Source organism: Lactuca saligna, chromosome 9, assembly GCF_052625555.1.
Source record: "Lactuca saligna cultivar CGN05327 chromosome 9, ASM5262555v1, whole genome shotgun sequence".
Taxonomy (NCBI): Eukaryota; Viridiplantae; Streptophyta; class Magnoliopsida; order Asterales; family Asteraceae; genus Lactuca; species Lactuca saligna.
Window position 1 is genome coordinate 5,958,956 of NC_136425.1, and position 20,342 is coordinate 5,979,297.

At 35.3% G+C, this 20,342-nt stretch overlaps 1 protein-coding gene across 1 annotated transcript; it reads right to left on the reverse strand.

Moving 5' to 3' along the window:
- Positions 1–968: 968 nt before the first annotated feature.
- On the reverse strand, positions 969–12,134 carry LOC145015950 (sulfate transporter 3.1-like). Its single transcript, XM_078974416.1, has 14 exons — positions 11,724–12,134; positions 11,428–11,611; positions 10,674–10,678; positions 6,245–6,263; positions 5,952–6,123; positions 3,305–3,370; positions 3,073–3,186; positions 2,714–2,830; positions 2,380–2,506; positions 1,986–2,272; positions 1,524–1,714; positions 1,351–1,436; positions 1,178–1,254; positions 969–1,103 (listed from the first exon to the last, which is right to left on the reverse strand). The coding sequence occupies exons 1-14, from the start codon at positions 12,061–12,063 to the stop codon at positions 969–971; spliced, it is 1,920 nt and encodes a 639-aa protein (XP_078830542.1). The 5' UTR covers positions 12,064–12,134.
- Between the last annotated feature and the right edge of the window lie 8,208 nt (positions 12,135–20,342).

Genomic DNA, 20,342 nt, shown 5'->3' on the forward strand with positions numbered 1-20,342 from the left:
TTATCTTACACAACATATTTAAAAGACAATATTTAAAATATAACATAATTTTGAACATTTGATATGTAATTATGATAGATATACATTTCCATGTACCGCATTTATTTGAAACTCACACTACAACTCAAGAGTTTTCTAATTTATGTATATTTATTAGTTACAACTCAAGTGTTTTTAACTTATGATTATTAATTAGTAATCACTAATAACTTTTTATTTTCCTTTCTTTTAAAAGGTTGTAAAGTTTTTCTCATTAAAAATATTAATGTATTTGAATAGATTTGTGATTTAAATATAAAGAGTTAATATAAATGTTATAATAGATGTTTTAGTGTTTTTATGTTATTAAAAGTTATAGTGTTTATTTTTCATATTTTTTATTATTTGTTGTGTGTGTGTGTATATACACACACAAATATTATAATAGATGTTTTTCTATTTTTATGTTACTAAAAGTTGTAGTTAATATTTTTGTTCATACGTTTTATTACCCGTTATATTATCATTCATTTGATATATAATTTACACAATTTTAAACAGTTTATAAAATTATCAAATAATTGTATATATCATAATGACTTAAAAATTAAACTATATTGTTTAATAAAACTAATATGTTAACTATATGTTTGCTTTACTACTAACATTTTGTTTCCAAGTAGAAATATTAATTAATAATTTGGTAAAAGTTATTATTTTAACTATATAATTCTATTCTTGCACAACACGCAAGAATTCGCCTAGTTTATTATAATAGACAGAGCCCCAACAACCAACAACCAACAACAACATATATTCTTTCACACAAACAATTTGAAGTTTACTTGTATATTATTTTGTGTAATCTATTCCTATAAATTAGAACAAAAAACTAAGACTAATTTGACCAGACTTAATGTTATAACTATTTTGACCCGACTCGATCATGTAGTTGATCACTAGTGCCTCTTACAAAGAAAATTCATGGATTAACGAAGCATGAAGTTGCACGCTCCAATGGCTTCTCCCACTGTTAAATATATCCATTCTTCCGCAACCACATCTATTAACTTGGCTTTATTCATCTTCTTTATCACTTCTCCTCCTGGATTTGCCAAAATCAACTACAAACGAGTAATATAGGTAGCACATCAAGATTCAATCATGATTAAGAAAAATAAAAAAATGTGATGAGTACCTTTAGTCCTCTTCTTTCCATCAATTTTTTAACCTCTCCAAGCATTGTAATACCACTCGTATCGATGTTTCCAACCGCTGCAACCACCTCCATGTTATTTTCCTATCTTTTTCTTTTAGTTTTTCTTAAATACACAAAAATAATAATTTATGATTCGATCATTGATCACTTACCACTCAATGAAAGTATGACGTATTGCAAGCTATTTCCCCCTAGGGACTTTAATTTGTCTTCCTCTTCGTCAACCCACCGTAAAATCCTGACAAATAATGAAAAAATGAATTTAAAAATTGTTCGTGGAGACATTTTTTTTTATATTTTTAAGCGAACGAATAAATAACTATACCTTTCTCGCAAGTAGGCGGCGTTAGCAAAGTAAATAGGTGCATCCATTTGAAGTATCAAGATTCCAGGGATGTTTTTCGCATTTTGGTATTGATCAATGCTTCTATAGATTGAGGAATTGGGTATGTGACCTAGTGCATATGTTTTTGGCCTCGCGACAAATAGGAGTACCCTAAGCAATGATAATGCAACCTACAGTTGTCCCACATAAACTAAATTATAATACTAAAATCACAACAGACTGAATTAAAATGCGTGTAATTAAAACTTGAGAAATTAAATATCCTCCTACTATTTCTTCCTACAAATCCTCATATCCAATTGAGTAGTGACATTCGTATCATTTAATGCTCATTTAATGATATTTTAATACATTAATATGACACATATCATCATTTAATTGGGTAGGAGGATTTGTAAGAACAAAAGTATGAGGATATTTAATTTCTCTTAAAACTTATACCGCAATGACTAATCCGATTTCGACGCTCCAAAATACCACTCCTAAAAACGCGCTCATACACACAACAAAGTCAAATTTGTCGAGACTCCATAGGTGAATAGCTTCTTTGTAGTTAATAAGACCGAGCATTGCAGAAACGATGATTGAAGATAGTACGACGATTGGGGTGTAATAAAATAGTGGTATCAGGAACAACAATGTGATCATGACCGTGATTGCCATCACAATGTTTGACATTGCAGTTTTGCATCCCGCATTTAAGTTCACAGCCGAACGCGAAAAAGGACCTAATTTTTTTTGTTTTAAAGGAGAACATTGTGTCAAAATACATATTGTGGATCATAAGTTCAAAAATATTATTGGAAATGGTATAATTAATGGTAATTTTACACACCAGTAGTGACGTAGCAAGAAGTGCATGAACCAGCAATGTTCATCATGCCAAAGGCAATCATCTCTTTGTTACCATCAATGTTGTAATTCTTGAGCATCGCAAAGCTTCTCCCCACGGCAATTCCTTCCTGTTTAAAATTACATTATTACCCCTAGTGACAGAAATGCTAGAATGTGTCGCACTGATATATATACCAGTGTAAGATAAATGATACTATATTTAATAGTATTTTGTTACCCAAATTTTGAAAAAATGGAAATGGATTTAAGTAGAAAGAAAATAATGAAGGCAAGGTACAAGTGGTAGAGCATAAAAGACAAGACAAGGGACTTACAGCAAGGGCAATAACTCCGGTGACGGTGCCAGTCTTGATGGCTGTAAACAGATATTCAGACCCAAAAGACAACTCCTTGATTGTAATGGGGTTCAGTCCTTTCTTTAATTCCCCAATCTGTATATATTTATTTACACACACACAATGACACAAAAATAAATAAATAGGTAAAAACTAATTAGTGTGCTTTTAATTTCGTTATATATATATATATATATATATATATATATATATATATATATATATATATATATATATATATATATATATATATATATATATATATATATATATATATATATATATATATATATATATATCCAATCAAAGATAAAAACCGCAAATGAAACTAAACTAACCACTTGAACTCCGTGTTTGTGGGCATGGGTGAGATAAACAAAAACACTGCTCAAGATGACTGACGTCAAAGGAGCCATTGCCGATATCCAAAATAGCTTAGGTCGTTTTGTGCTCTGTTTATATCACTTTTCAAATTAGTAATCTCTCTATATATTATATCTATCTTTTAATTCGTGTAGTCTGTGTATATATCTAAATGAACAAAATTTAAATGAGAAAGAAAATACTTACAACAAATCTTGCAAACAAGAGACACAAGAGGATGCAAATACCCAAAACTGCACTCTCCCACCTCCACTACACTTAAAAAGAATTAATTTATTAATTAATAGAATGTAAAATATATTAGAATTATTAAATCTAGATCTATACATCTTATAAATAGTGATTGAACAGATTTTAGTTTAGTTGAAGTTTTTTAAGTTTTTATATTTAAGGCCATATTCAAAATTAACGAATTTAAGTATATTTGGTTGCAAGATACAAGGTTATAACAATAAAATTAATTAAAGACAAAACTGTACGAATGATCCAAAATTGACACTTTGGTTTAAATAGGTTTGGACTAGCCCTAGAGGTCAAAAACTTTCATTTTATTGCGGTTTTGATCCATTTTTTTGAAAATATTTAAAGTGATGATTTTGCCCTTGATATTTTCTTTTTCTGATTTATTTTATTAATTTTATTTTTTTATTGTAATAAACAAGAAACAAAATGTAATAACCCCTCTTCCCTTTTATATGCGCATCACTTAACCCTGCCATCATTCGTCAGCAGTACAGCCACCACCGCCACTGGAAGCCTCCATCACCTCGTCGGAGGAGTGAAACGAAGAGATACAGACGGAACCAGGGTTCGCAAACCCTAAACCACCTCGGACCCGTGAGAGAGAGAGAGAGAGAGAGAGAGAGAGAGAGAGAGAAAGAGAGATGGAGAACGACATTACGGTTTGTTTTGACAGGCGGCGACGCTAGGGTTTGCTATAACAGGCGTCTGTGACGGTTGATTTTCAGCACTGGATAAGGGCTCCGACGGTGGGTTTTCAGCACCAACGAAGGGTTTCAGATCTGGTCATTTATTCATTACCTGCGCTCCGACAAGAAGTTTTTCAGATACGAGGGTTTTATGGAGTGAAAACCTTAAATCGTTTGGGTAATAGGTGACATATCTAGCTCCAACGTGTACGAAGAAGCGGTGTTTTGGCAAACAGATCCGGAGACCGATACCTTCATGGTTTCGACATGGAGAAGAGTTTGTTTGTTTGAAAACTAACAACGACTACAAGATAGATCTAAAGAGAGGGATCGTTTTCATATCTAAACGTTCAAGGAGGGTTTTGAAGGTTTGTTTTTGTCTTCGTCGGAAAATCGAGGGTTTGTCTGTCTGTGCCGGAAAATCGTGGTTTTTTTTTTGTCTTCGCTGTCGGAAAACAATGCTTTTCAGATCGAAGGTTTTTCTTGGAGATGGTGGTGGTGTTGACTTGCGATGTTGACTTGTAGTGGTTGAAACGGTCATCTTTTGCAGTGGTGGTGATTGCGTTCGTCTTTTCTGGTGATGGTGGTTGCGTTCATCTTTTTCGACAATGGTGTTCAAGCTTTCCGGCGGTGGTCAAGTTAGCTGAAGATTTAGGGGGGGGGGGGGGGAGAGAGAGAGAGAGAGAGAGAGAGAGAGAAGGGGTTGGGGAGGGGGTTAGTTTCTTTTTGTTTTTTAATTAAAAAAGTGTTAGAAGTAAATAAAAAAAAGTGGGAAAAGAAAATATCAAGGGCAAATCCGTCAATTTAATAATGTTTCAATACTTTTGGATTAAACTCGCAATAAAATCAAAATTTTAGACCCCTAATGCTAGTCTAAATTTTTTTGGACCAAAAGTTGCAATTTTCGAGATACCACAGGGACCATTTGTGCAGTTTATTCTTAATTAAAATACATCTTTTTAGTTACATTGAAAATTTTGGTCAATTCATACACTGAAGTACTGAACAAAAGGTAAACAACGACCAAGTAGTTTTAAATTAATTTGTATACCAATAATTCAGTTGAAAATCATGTAACATTTAACTTATAAATTGAAATTATACAAAATTTCAGTAACTTATAACCAGTCTTTTAAATAACTAAAAATATCCAAATGAGTCGTTTTTAAATTAAATAACAATTGCTAAAAAATAATATTAAATCAAAGTTTCATTTATTAAAAATCACATAATATTAAAAATTGTGTTACGTTTGAATATAAAAATAGTGATAGATATAAAAAAAATATCAGTTGAAATTGAAAAAAGAGAAAAATAGTATTTTCAAATTAATTTATAATAATACACAGTTTTATTCACTTGAAACCTGAAACCCTCTACCAAGGAGCATGTGGTGACACCGTATGAAAAATTGATGAAAATATGTCAATCAATCAAAGGTCGAGGACTTAAATCCTGATTGAGACGAAATATGTAAATTTAGAATAAAAATACATTTAGAAATGGAGTATGGAGTATTTGAATCAGTCGTTCTAAAAAAATTGCAACCCTCTGGAGTTTATTGAGTTTATGTGACTCAAACGAAATATTTATCTTATACCATACTTATTTGAATTTTATTTTATAAATTGCATTCAAACATTATAATTATTAGAAGTTAGAACTTTTCAACTTATACTTTATTAATAGGTGTTTTTTATGTATGATTTCAATATAATCATAATGTTTAAAATCAAAACTTTAAATTAAATTAATATATAACTAATTTTTTATAGTTAGTATTAGTAATTGAATTATTTAACATATACTCTACTATATTTTAATATATAATTATATTTCTCAAATTATTTATTAATAAATGGAGAACATATATATTTCAAGAAAAAAAATATATATTCAGGAACCTTGTGGGTTTGGGTGAAGACAGAACGTAACACGGAGATAAGATCGGTGCTTTGAGTGAAGTGTTGGAGACCCAATATTCCTTTCAGCTGCTGTAAACTCACTACAATCGCAGATCCGGCCATAAACCCTATGATCGTAGAGTGTGACAAGAAATCAACGATAAACCCAAGCCTGCATGGATTCGATTATGGATATTAAATATTAATCAGCCTCAGTTTTTTTGTTTATGGGGTTTGAGAGGGATTATGATTGATCAATATGTGTTTAAAGTTCTGTAAATTAATTAATTAACCTAAAGATTCCCAGTGAAGCTTGAAGAACTTGTTAGAATATGGTAATAACAACAGGGACTTTGCACCAAAATAGAAACAGGGACAGAAAAGGGATTCTCACAGGGGACAGAATATAGTAATAGCAGAGAAGGGCAAAACTGGAATGTATGTCTTTTTGGTAATCTAAACAGGGGACAGAGTATACCAAAGCTTTAAAAACTTTTCTTATTGAACTTCATAAGAGAGAAAGTGACACACAGGTCACGTACACAGCTAATCTATTTAAACAAAAACTTACACAAAAATAGGAACTAACTTCCACTAAGCTAGAGACCAGGACTGCATAGCCTACATGGCTTTGATTTATTCTTGCTAACTATTAAAACGTGCATAAATAAATAAAACTTAATAAAGCTTACTAAACTCAGAATTATAATAACATTTTCCCCCTTAATTCTGAGCTCCAATTCCTTTTATGCCAATCATCCTGCACATTTCTTCATGCTTCACTCTGGCTAATGCCTTTGTAAGCATGTCTGCCTTTTGCACTTTTCCATCGATATGATTCACCACGATCTCTCCATTTTCAACACATTCCCTGATGAAATGGAATCTGATATCAATATGCTTACTGCGCCCATGAAACACAGGGTTTTTCATTAGTTCCAAGGCTGATTTGTTGTCCACATACATTGTAACTGGTGGGATGTGTTGACTTGTTATTTCTGTCAAGAGCTTCCTTAACCAAATTCCTTGACATGCTGTTGTGGTGGCAGCCATGAATTCCGCCTCACATGAAGACAGGGCTACACACCTCTGTTTTTGCGATGACCAAGACACTAAGTTTCCATTTACATAGAACGCCATACCACCTGTACTTCTTCTATCAATCACATCCTTAGCATGGTCACTATCTGAGTATCCTTCAATGGTGATCTGTTTTTCACCTTTGGAATAGACTAAACCATAGTCCATTGTGCCTTTTATGTACCTAAGGATCCCTTTTACAGCTTGAAGGTGAATCTTGGTAGGTTTTTCCATAAAGCGACTTACCACGCCCACAGCGTATGATAAGTCTGGACGGGTATGAGTCAAATACCTGAGTCCACCCACTATACTCCTGTATTCAGTGGGATTTACAAGATCACCATCTCCTTCTCTGGTTAGTCGTAACTTGTGTTCCATGGGGCTTTTGGTGGGGTTGCAGTCAATCATGCGCGTTTTGACTAGCAAGTTACGAGCATAAGCCTTTTGACTCAGGGAGATATGGTTATTGAATTGACTTACCTCAATACCCAGATAGTAGGAGAGAAGACCAAGATCGCTCATGTCAAACTTCGCGTTCATCTCTTTCTTGAAATCTTCTACATCATTAGAGGCGCTCCCGGTCACCAATAGGTCATCAACATATACTCCAATGATTAGAGTATTTCCATTCTTCTCTCTTGTGTATACTGAATATTCTTGAGGACACCTTTTGAAACCCAGATTCTTCAAATACGCATCCAGACATGCATTCCATGCTCTGGGTGCCTGCTTCAACCCATAGAGAGCCTTCGATAGTTTGAAAACTTTGTGTTCTTGACCTTTCTTCTCAAATCCCTCTGGTTGTGTGACGTATACTTCTTCCTCCAATTTCCCATTTAGAAATGCTGATTTTACGTCAAGATGATGGACTTTCCAACCATTCGTGCCAGCTAAAGCCAAGATCACTCGAACCGTTTCAATTCGAGCCACAGGAGCGAATACTTCATCGTAATCTACCCCATGCTTTTGTATGTAGCCTTTAGCTACAATTCTTGCTTTATGTTTTAAGATCTTTCCTTCTGGATCCCGTTTCACCTTGAAGACCCACTTTAACCCAATTGGTCTTCGATTTCTTGGAAGTTCTACTAAATGCCACGTGTTGTTCTTTTCAATTGAGGTGATTTCTGCATTCATTGCCTGAACCCATTCCTTCTTCCGACTTGCATCAGTATATCTTGTGGGTTCTTCATCATTACTCACCATCAACAATTCTTCTGGAGGTAATTCAATTTCTTCAGTGTTCTCGAGCAAATCGGTGATCAAACGATATCGTTTGGGAGCTCCCCCACCAGTGGAGCTTGATGCAGTGCTTGGAGAACCGAAATTAACTGGTGATGGTGTTTGGTGTGGTATCGGAGTGTTTGGGAAATTTGGGGTAATAAGGCTGTCGGGTGTAACTGGTGTATGTGGGTACCCGGATGAGATTGAAGGTTGTGGGCTCAAATTGTCATTATTTGATTGTGGGTTTCCAGGAGCCCAAGACGCATTAGTTGACGATGGCCCATCTTGTTGTTGTGGGTTGTCGGGTCCCCATTTATCATCATCGCCAAGAAATTCTTGGTCAAAATTAAAACCTTCAACTGTAAATGTCATTCCTGGCACCGTCTTGATCTTTGAAGTGTTCTCCCACTCCCATCTTCGGTTCTCTTCGAAGATCACATCCCGACTAATATACATCTTTCCCGTTTCTGGGTCGAGTAATCTGTGAGCCTTGGATCCCTTTTCATTCCCCAGATACACTACCTTCTTACTTCGATCTTCTAACTTGTCTAGATGCCCTTTCATCACTTTCATGTGAGCTACGCACCCAAAAACTCTTAGATGACTTACTTGTGGTTTCCTTCCAGTCCACAGTTCATAGGGTGTAGCATTCTTCAATGCTTTGGTGCTTAATCGATTCAGAACATACACCGCGTGGCTCACAGCTTCACCCCATAGCACATCAGGTACTCTCATCGTCTTTAAGCAGCTCCTGACCATCTCAAGAACAGTTCTATTCCGCCTTTCCACTACTCCGTTCTGCTGTGGCGAGTAGGGTGAGGTGAAATGTCGTTCTAAACCAGTCTCGCTGCAATATTTGGTGAATTGATTTGACAAGAATTCGCCACCACGATCTGTTCTCAGGATTTTTAATTTTTCACCAGTTTCGATCTCCACCTTGCTTCTAAAGTTTCTGAAGATGTTGAAAGCTTCGTCTTTCGTTTTCATCAGATGGACCCACATTACCCTGCTGTAATCGTCTACTAACAGCATGAAGTATCTATTACCTGCAGGTGTTGGTGGAGAGATTGGTCCGCACAAATCACCATGGACCAGTTCAAGCTTTCTTTCTGCTCTGTAGCTAGTGCTTGCTGGGAATGGGATTCTTGATTGCTTCCCTACAAGACAACCCTCACAGGGTTTAGATGGAATCATCGTTTTGGGAGGTCCCTGTATCAACCCTTTTTCTGTCATGATCTTCAGTGATCCAAAGTTTACATGGCCCAGTCTCGTGTGCCACAGCCATGTGGGATCGCTCAGTTCAACCATACAACATTTTGAACTTACATCTTTCAGCTCAATTTTATAGAGTCGATTCGGAGACTTCTTTACCTTCATTAACAGCTTTCCACCTTTGTCATGTACCCACAAAAACGGTTCTTTGATCTTTATCTCGTCTCCTCCTTCCGACAGTTGACCGAGACTTATAATGTTACTGCAGAGATCAGGAATGTAATACACATCCTTCAGGCTTCTTTCTTTTCGGTTCTTGCACTGGAATACAATAGTCCCTTTCCCCTCAATTTTCACCTTGGACTCATCTCCGAATTTCACCATTCCACGAATGTTCTTGTCCAAAGTTTGAAATTTTTCTCTGTCACCAGTCATATGGTTACTAGCACCACAGTCCAAATACCACATTTTTGACTGATTCAGACATCCCCCTTTTGATCTTAACTCTGGTTTCAAGCTTTCTTCGTTCAGGAATACTTCCCCCGTCTCACTTTTCTCTTCAAGGGACGTCAACAGGAGAGCTGGTTCATCGTCTTCTAAAATCAAGTTACTTTCATGATTTCTCTCTTTTCTAGGATTTTTACACTCTGCTGCATAGTGTCCAAAATCCTGACAATTGTAACATTGGGCTTTGCTTTTATCCTGATTGTTTGAACCACCGGAGCTTGATCCTTTCTGGTAACTGTAGTCGCCTCTACCACGACCACCACGACCTCCATTTCGACCTCTTCCTCTGCCTCTGCCTCGTGAGCTACCAGATCCTCCACGACCTGGTTTGGTCATTGATTCTCCTCCCTTCTTCCTTCTTTCTGACCATTCTTGGTGAGTCAGGAGTAATTTCCGATCATCTTGATCTTCACGGCCCTTTAATCTTTCTTCATGTGCTTTTAGCCTTCCTATGACCTCTTCAACACTCATCGTTTCCAGGTCACCAAACTGCTCCAAAGTGGATGCCAGTTGAATGAATTTTGACGAGACTGCCCTTAGTAGCTTCTTCACAACATAGGCTTCTTCAATTTTCTCACCAAGAGTGCGTATTGAGCTGACTGCACCTGTTACTTTTGCTGTAAACTCATCGATACTTTCTGACTCCTTCATGTTGATGGCTTCAAGCTCGGCCTTTAGGGTTTGGATTTTTGCAGTCTTTACCCTCTCTGCTCCTACAAACATTGTTTTGAGAGCTTCCCAAGCCTCTTTCGCTGTCTTCTTCTCTGCTAGGACCAGTAGCAAGTCCTCAGGTATACCCTGATAGATTGCGGCTAAGGCCATGTTGTCTTTCTTTGTTTCAACAAGGGTATTCGCTGTTCTGGGCTCCACCGCGTCCCAGACACCTTGGGCCAACATGAAAACCCTCATCTTAATCGCCCATGCACCATAATTGGTTCTTGACAACATCGGATAGTGCAGGGTAACATTCCCATCTTTCTCACCATTTCCATTGTTAGTACCACTCGTCATCTCTTCTCGAGATTGATATTTTGGCATACACCACCAGATTCGCTCTGATACCAAGTGTTAGAATATGGTAATAACAACAGGGACTTTGCACCAAAATAGAAACAGGGACAGAAAAGGGATTCTCACAGGGGACAGAATATAGTAATAGCAGAGAAGGGCAAAACTGGAATGTATGTCTTTTTGGTAATCTAAACAGGGGACAGAGTATACCAAAGCTTTAAAAACTTTTCTTATTGAACTTCATAAGAGAGAAAGTGACACACAGGTCACATACACAGCTAATCTATTTAAACAAAAACTTACACAAAAATAGGAACTAACTTCCACTAAGCTAGAGACCAGGACTGCATAGCCTACATGGCTTTGATTTATTCTTGCTAACTATTAAAACGTGCATAAATAAATAAAACTTAATAAAGCTTACTAAACTCAGAATTATAATAACAGAACTCCGGCGACGAACGTCGCCGTTAAGGCTAACTGAAGATGCAACTTTGGGTTTTCATTGGCGTTCACCACCGCACCTAACATCGAACCTATTAGCAACGACGCCACTGCGAACGTCCCCACCGCTAAATCTTTAGAACTTCCCATCATCGCATATACTAACGGCGGAACGAAGCTTGAATCTGCAAAATTCAACAAAAAATTAATTAAACACCATTTATTGCCCTTAAGTTTGCTGATATCGAAATTAGACTCACGATTACGAATTACATCGGAGAAGTTTAAAGAGCTTACACAGGCCGAATATCGGCGGGAGGTTCGCTAGCTTAGCGTAGCTGATTCCCTGAGGGATTGATAAACTTGCAATGGTGATACCGGCGATTATGTCGGATTTAAAGAAACTTAAATTATAACGAGATCCCCAGTCGAAAATGGGGAAGATATACTGAATTCCGAGTATAAATTTGCGTGACGGTGGCTGATCTTTGAATTGCCGCAGTGGGTCATCGGGAAAAAGTGTTTCTTTCACGGTGTTCTTCAATGATTTTATGAATGGTTGTGGCGGCGGAATGGAAACTGTGTGTGCTTGCTGCTCGAAGTTAAATTTTGGGTAGCCATATTCTCCGGTATTCATTTGTAGCCTTCTGTTCGGTGATCGGAGGCGGAGATGGCTGTGGAGTGTGGAGGTTGTATGAGATATTTGGAGGTGGTCAGGTGGAGTACTACTGGAGTGACTTTATGATATATATATATAGATTCTTGAGTGGGCCCACTGTGCCACGTGGTAAATGTTACATTAATTTGTATGAGAGTTTAATATTGAAATGCTGAAGAGCATCTGCTTGCTATCCACCACTTTTATGGTTCATAAATTTATAAACCTGTCTGTGCATATTTTAATGATACATACTAAAACTATATTTATTTAAATTATATCATGTAAAATACAATAGTATAATTTTGATATGTGTATGGTATTAAAATAAGTTATTAATTGTTTATAATAATTTGTTATGATACATTTTAATTATTTTATATAATATGGTAAAAATGTGCATATATAAAAAAAACAATGATTTCAATAGTTGCTATCAGTTATAAATAAAAATAAAAGTGAATTATCTTTTGATTTATATTATTTTTTGAGTCACTAGTTAATCACATCAATAAAAGTGAATTAATCAATTTAGGAACATATTTTTTGTAATCATATCAACTGAATGCAATTTATTTGTAAGTTGAATATGAATTTTGATATTTGAATTTTGGTTTTGATATTTAACATTATATTATATTAACAGCTGATATTTTCATTAATTTAATTATCATCGTACAATGAATAAAATGAAAAATGTGCAACAAACTATGTCGCTAAACCGTTTTGTATGATAAAATTAATTATTTTGAAGACTACATTCATAGATATAGGGGATGTACCATCATTATGCATGATCCGTTGTACTATATTAAAAATCTTCACCGCGCGAGGGAACCAAACGTATCAAATGCAAATGGTATGAACACATGTTGATTTTTCATGCACGATTTCGTATGTTTGGTGACTTTTCCTGTAACAGTTTTTAAAGCACTTTGCCCCGTCGTAAAACCCTAAGCCCACAAGCCCACGAGAGGAGATACCTCTGTAAACTCCGACATGTGTGTTTCCCTCCGACCTATCCAAAAATCAAAACATCAACCGGTCTGAGGGTTAAAATTTCTTCTATCATATCAGTCAAGAAATTCACATGTGTCTTTTTCTTTGTGGAAACTCGGACACGCTTAAATATGTCAAACAAAATATCCCTAACCATATCATTCATTTATTTAAATATTGAAGAAATAATTATTATTTTTTTAAAATATTATAAAAATATTTTTTGATAAACTATTTTTTGTTAATTTAGCATTTAATGTTAAGTTTTATATTTAATGGTTAATTATTATAATCATTATAATTAACATTAAGTTTTAAAGAATCAATTAATCATCAAAAGTCTTTTGAATTACTGTAGTAATATAAAAAATCATGAAAATTTCAAATAATATAAGGTTAAAGAAAAATTTTCCTTATTTGTATAGAAGTGCTCTCTAATGAGTGCAATAAGATCACACATAACACGACTCTCCCATTTAAGTTATCTTAACCCGAAACCATGCTATTCAATAATATTATAAATAAATATAACTTTGATTTAGATTTTATATTTAAACTTTTATTATTTTAATTAATTAAAAAACCACCTCTTTTGGAAAATTTCATTAGTATATCAATTTTTTTTTGTTAATTTAGATTTTCATTTTAAGTTTTATATTTATAAATAAACTCATATAATCCTTATAATTATTATATTTCAATGAATCAGTTAACCATCATTAGTAAAAAAAAAATTGGCTCTTTTATAATTAGATATATAAATTTCGATTTAGGTATACACAAATTTGATAATTAGTAAAAAAATTATATATATATATATATATATATATATATATATATATATATATATATATATATATATATTACCATTCGATTATATCCATTTTATTTTAAAATTACAAATAAAAATTAAATTTAGTTTATATATATATATATATATATATATATATATATATATATATATATATATATATATATATATATATATATATATATATATATATATAGGTAAAATGAATATACCTAACACCTTTATATAAACTTAGGTACCTAACCTCATCAAACTACATCATTTTGCATTAAATTTTCATTGCAATCATCCAAGCTTCTTAAACTTCATCCCTAAACTTGATTTACTTTAAAAAAAAAATTGGAAATTCATCATTATATTTCTCCTACATCCTTTCATTTGTAGCGGTAGGATATGAAGCCCATTAGGTGGTATCCGATAGAAAGACGTGATGTAAAAGAAAAATATTGCTGAAAGTCCAAAGATTTTAGAAGGAATCAAGTTATGGGGTTGAAGTTTAAGAATCTTACGCAATTACAATGTAAATATGATACAAACCGATGTAATATTATGGAGTTAGGTACCTAAACTTATATATATAACGTTTTTAGGTATATTCATTTTAACCTCTCTCTCTCTCTCTCTCTCTCTCTCTATATATATATATATATATATATATATATATATATATATATATATATATATATATATATATATATATATATATATATATATATATATAGGAGTAGGATCAAATGAGAACAGAAAAAAGGTTGAGAACGCGAGAACAAAGTATATTCATTTGCGATTCCATGTATTCATTTGTGGAGAAATGATAAATTTTTACGCATTTAATTTCAATTGAAGAGAAAAAACATATTCATGTTGATTATGCGTAAAAATTTATCATTTCTCCACAAATGAATACATGGAATCAGAAACGAATATACTTGTTCTCGCGTTCTCAACCTTTTAGGTGTTCTCATTTGATCTTTTCCCTATATATATATATATATATATATATATATATATATATATATATATATATATATTCTGAAAGTTGGTCTAAACCACAACTTTTTTAGATTATTGGTATTTTTGATTATGTTTGTATGTTGATTTGGTCCCTCTCAAATTGAAATAACTAAATTAACCTTATTATATTTATTTTTCTTTTTTCTTTTTTTATAAGTATTTATATATATATTAAATAAAAATAAACACATTCCCATCCTACCTCTCTCTCTCTCTCTCTCTCTCTCCGTCTACTTTTTCCACAAAGTCTCTTCTTATCAACCTTCAAATCAACTTCAACTTAGCATTTGCTCAAACACTTCACCTGCATTTGCAACCATAACTTGCTCCCCTAAGTCATCTTATAAATAAATAATTCATTTCCTCCAATTTGCGAGTACGCGCCTAAAATGTATTAACCTATAATACTAGAGCTTATCAGTCTCTAGGTAAATCTTGTAGTGTAGGCTAGACCTATCATTAATCCCAACGAATACCGATAATTCTATCAAATAAGGATCAGTCAGGCAAGACAGTTGGGATGCAGGATCACTTCGGCATATATCTTACCTAAAATCCAACAACCAAGCCAACGTGACCATTATAGACATCCCTCTCGTAAGTAGTTCAATCAGTATTATGATTGGAATCACTAATAAATCTTATTTACACATTCATAATAACGACTATGAATATAAATATAAGTTACACATAAAAGCATGGTTGTAACATCCATAAAATCATGCTAAATTTAAACTTTTTCAAAACATTTCAAAATCATTAGTTATTACAAAACTTGTTTTCAAAATAGTATAATATCAGAGTATCACAGAAACATAAACAAAAATATGAGGAGTTGTATGATCACGCCTTTGCCTTCCCGCGATCATCTGATGTACCTGAAACAAAACTGAAACTGTAAGCCTAAAGCTTAGTGAGTTCCCCCAAAATACCGATACATAACAACAATACACATAATAACAACATGTAATGGGTACACAACTCTACAGATTGAATTACCCCCTAGGCCCATAGTGTGAGTCTGAATTGCCTTTCGAGCCCACAACATAAGTCTGGTTTGCTTCCAAGCCCACAACTTATGACTGGCTTGCCCCTACAGTCCTAAGACTAAAACATAACTGATATACCCTCAGTACGAGTCTGACATACCACTTGGTCCTTAGCTCGTATCTAGCATGCTAATGAGTCCTCATTATGAGTCTGGTGTGCATTCCCCGCCCTCAGCTCATATCTCACATACTCCAGGGTTTGTTGGTCACTGCATGAGGCAGTGCAACCTCCACCCTACCCATACAACATGTCTACATATACAGCTAATTGCACTTACAAATAATCAAATAGTAACACAGGTAGTCCAACAGATCTACCTAACTGGCATGGCAAACTAGCATGTATAACTATCTCATACTCAACACATCATCAAACAACTGGGATATCAAATCCAATGGGCCGACCTTGGTGCCTTAGACCCCTTAGTATAATGAGGATAACTCACCTCTCCACTATCAAATCGAAACAATAACTCAAACTCTCAAACCACGGCCACAAACTCCACCACCTATATTTACCATAAGACATTTTCCATAAATTTCCAATTTACCATAATACCCCAGAAGTCAACTAGTCAACCCTTGGTCAAAGTCCAAGTCAATGGTTAAGGTCAACAATCCATGTTGACCCGACTCGTCGAGTGCAGTTCATTAACTCCTTGAGTCCTTCCTGAACTCGAGAATTCGTGAAATCCTTAGTTGACTCGAAGAGTTTTCCTGAAACTCGCCGAGTTTATGCATGTCTAAAGGTCGGGGAAACCCCAGCTGACTCGCCGAGTCACCCTACTGACTCGCCGAGTCCATGCAGAATTCCTTGAACGACAATCTTCATTGGACTAACCGAGTTGGCCATGCAACTTGTCGAGTTCTTTCAGTCATTTCTCCATTCAGATGCTTTTTAAGCCATTCCAAAGTGCTATATTGCAGATCAAGCTTCCTAAGGCATGTTTATCACGTAAAGTTGCAAACTTTATGTGCATGCAAGGCTCTAATGGCTTAGAATGTCAAATCTAAGCTTGTAATGGGGTTTAACTCATAAGAAAAGGTTCATGCTTGCTAAAGCTGGAGACTTTATAGACTTAGAGACCCAGGTAAGTTCACATATGAAGTTGAAACTTTAGTTCTAGCCCATACCCAAAATGGCTAACATAAATTTGCTAGAAAAGCCCTAATCTTCAACATAATGAGATCTACAAGGAAAGAAGTTCAAGGTAATGAATTGTTACCTTTAAACTGATACCAAGAAGCAGAAGAGTCAGATGCACTAGCTCCTCCTGCACTACTCTTCTTAAACTGCAAGTCTTCTCCTTGCAAAACACCTTCCAAGCTTAAAAATCACACAAGAATAGAGCACATACACGAATTAGGGTTTCTGGACACACAAGTGGTTGTAAGGGAGTTTAAGTGAGTTGGTCATTTAAAACACGTGGCCTCAAAAGTTCCCTACTCGATGATTCAGGTCATCAAATCGTCGAGTAGACCTTTCAATTTGAAAATAAAGCTATAAAAATTAATATTTGAGAGTTGGGGCGTTACAATGGTAAGCGTAGCTTAAATTACAAAGAGTTTTAGTGAAAGCCAAGCTTTGTACTAGCAGAACTATGATACCAATAGCTTATATTTCTCCCACTTTTTGATGTCACAAGGCCTAACTAAAGTGGTTGGGAACTAAGGAGTAAAGGGGCTAGGGTGAGGGAAGTGACTCCAGAGGTTTCGAGGTTGAATGGTGAGAAGAAATGGCTAAAAAACACCCATATATATATATATAGACACACACACACACACACAGAGAGAGAAAGAGAGAATTTTAAAAAGTGTGCCGCTCCTGGTGACGTGGCAATTTGTCAGCCTGACACGTGTCGCATACGACGTGGTCCACCTCGCTTGCTTCTACAGATTTTCAAAAGTCCATAATCTCTTCATACGTACTCTGTTTTTGATGATCTTTATATCTACGTGTAGCTATCGATGAGACCCGCAACTTTCGTTTAGACTCCGCCGGCTAATTCTAAATCTATTTTTAAAGTTATATTTTTAACATACTTAGACTGTTAAATTACATATAAAAATCATAACGTTCGCATACGACATCCGTTCTAGACTGTCTTTATATTGACAGACTCCTAATCATGAGATCTTCAACTCTCATTTAGATTTTTCCGGCTAACAAACAACTGATTTGGCTTTCAATTTCTGTGTCCACACTGCTGCAATGAAATGTCGAAAAATAATAACCTACTCATACGAAGTTAGATTTTGACGTTCTCTATATGCACACTCTAGGTTTTACGACTACTACGACTTTTGTTTAGATTACTTAGGCTAGTAAGCAATCTATCTAAAATGTACTTTTTACGATACATAGAGTCGTGTCAGTTTAATCGTGAAGCTTCGTAGAAGCATAAATTCTTTATACGAAGTCATATTTAAGCGTTCTATATATCTATGGAATTCATATTGACGTTTTCTACATGTTTAGAAATATTATCTTTGCTCAAAGTAACATATTTTTACTTTGTATTTCATAATAATTGTTTAATATTATAATCAATGGAAATAGTAAAAATAGAGTGTAACAACTCTCCCCACTTACAAGGATTTTGTCCTCAAAATCTAACTAAATAATCTTGGATAGTTCCTTGTCATCTCTTCTTCAGGTTCCCAGGTCCATTCTGATCCTTTTCGGTATTCCCACGACACTTTCACTAGATTGATCACCTTGTTGCGTAAGGTCTTTGTCTTCTTATCTAGGATTGCTACTGGTTTTTCTACATAGTTCAGACGTTCATCTACGTGAATATCCTCCAAAGGTACAATTTCAGATTCATCCGTAATGCACTTCCTCAATTGGGAGACATGAAATGTGTTGTGGATCCGACTGAACTCTTCTGGAAGATCCAGATGGTAGGCAACCTTGCCCACTCGATTAATAACTCGAAAGGATCCAATGTACATAGGGCCTAACTTTCCCCTCTTCCGGAACCGAATGCTACCCTTCCATTGCGTAACCTTGAGTAGTATGATATCTCCAACTAGGACCTCAAGATCCGACCTTTGCCGATCTACATAACTCTTCCTGCCGCACCTGCGCAATTTGTAGTCTTTCTCTTACTTGTTTGATAAATTCAGTAGAATTAGTTACAACGTCAGTACTTCCCATGACACGCTGGCCAACTTCTCCCCATCATATGGGCGTTCAACACTTTCTCCTATAAAGCATCTCGAAGGGAGGTCTACCAATACTGGAATGGTAGTTGTTATTATACTAGAACTTTGCTAATAGTAGGTATGTATACCAGCTTCCATCGAAGTCAAGTGTATATTCCCTTAACATATCCTCATGAGTTTGTATGGTCAGTTCACTCTTCCCATCAAGTATATACTAGCCTGAATTACATTGAGAGACCGATGGCAATTTTGATAGAAAAGTTAAGGACCTGAGGAACAAGGAGGTGTGACTAGTTAAGGTGTAGTGGGAGCACCGCAGGGGACCTAGTGGACTTGGGAGCCGGAGTCCGAGATGCACGAGAAGTACCTAGAGTTGTTTCCGGAGCATGAATTCGAGGGCGAAGTGTGATTCCATTGGGAGAGAATTTTAACATCCCGACTCTTAGGTATAATATTTATATATTTATTTATGAGTGGTTTGAGCAACTCGACGATTTGGATGCCCCAACTCGTTGTGTAGAGGTGGATTGACCACGTGGGTTTTATAACCAATTGGACGAGTCGGAGAGACCAATTCGGAGAGTAGGCGTTGTGATAGGAAACCCTAATTCTCCGGGGTTGGGTCCTATTTAAAGGACCTCAAGCCCTCATTTCTGCCTCACCAACCACCTTACTCCCCTGTATGAAACCTTAATCGTCTATATTGATCTAATAGAGAAAGAGAGCTAATCTTTGGGCATTTTAGTGAACCTTTTGAAGAGAAGAGAAGAGTAACAAGGCAAGGAATGAGAAGAGGATGTTAGATCTGGTGTTATTTCATCTATTGTTTACGTTGAAGGTAAAAAGTCTTCATCTTGCTCATTATTGTGATTAGATCTCGTTTTCATGGAGTTGTAGTGCTTATTCCATCTTTCCTTGAGACTTTGAGTGTGTTGAACTTACCAAGTGATTAAAACTTTAGATCTGGACCTTATGAGGTCCCTAGAGTCCAAAGGTCCTAACTTTATCCAGCTATAGAGGATCTTTTATGCTTAAGACCCTAAATGGAGCTTATTTTGGCATTTCAATTCCTAAGTGCCATGCATAGACGTAAAGATTATAGCTTTACGTGGTATCTCAGCCTTGGGAGGCTAGATCTAGAGTTTGGGGTTGTGAATCTACCTTAAAACGTCTGAATGAGAAAAGAGACTTAAGGGACTCGCCGAGTTGATGAGCCA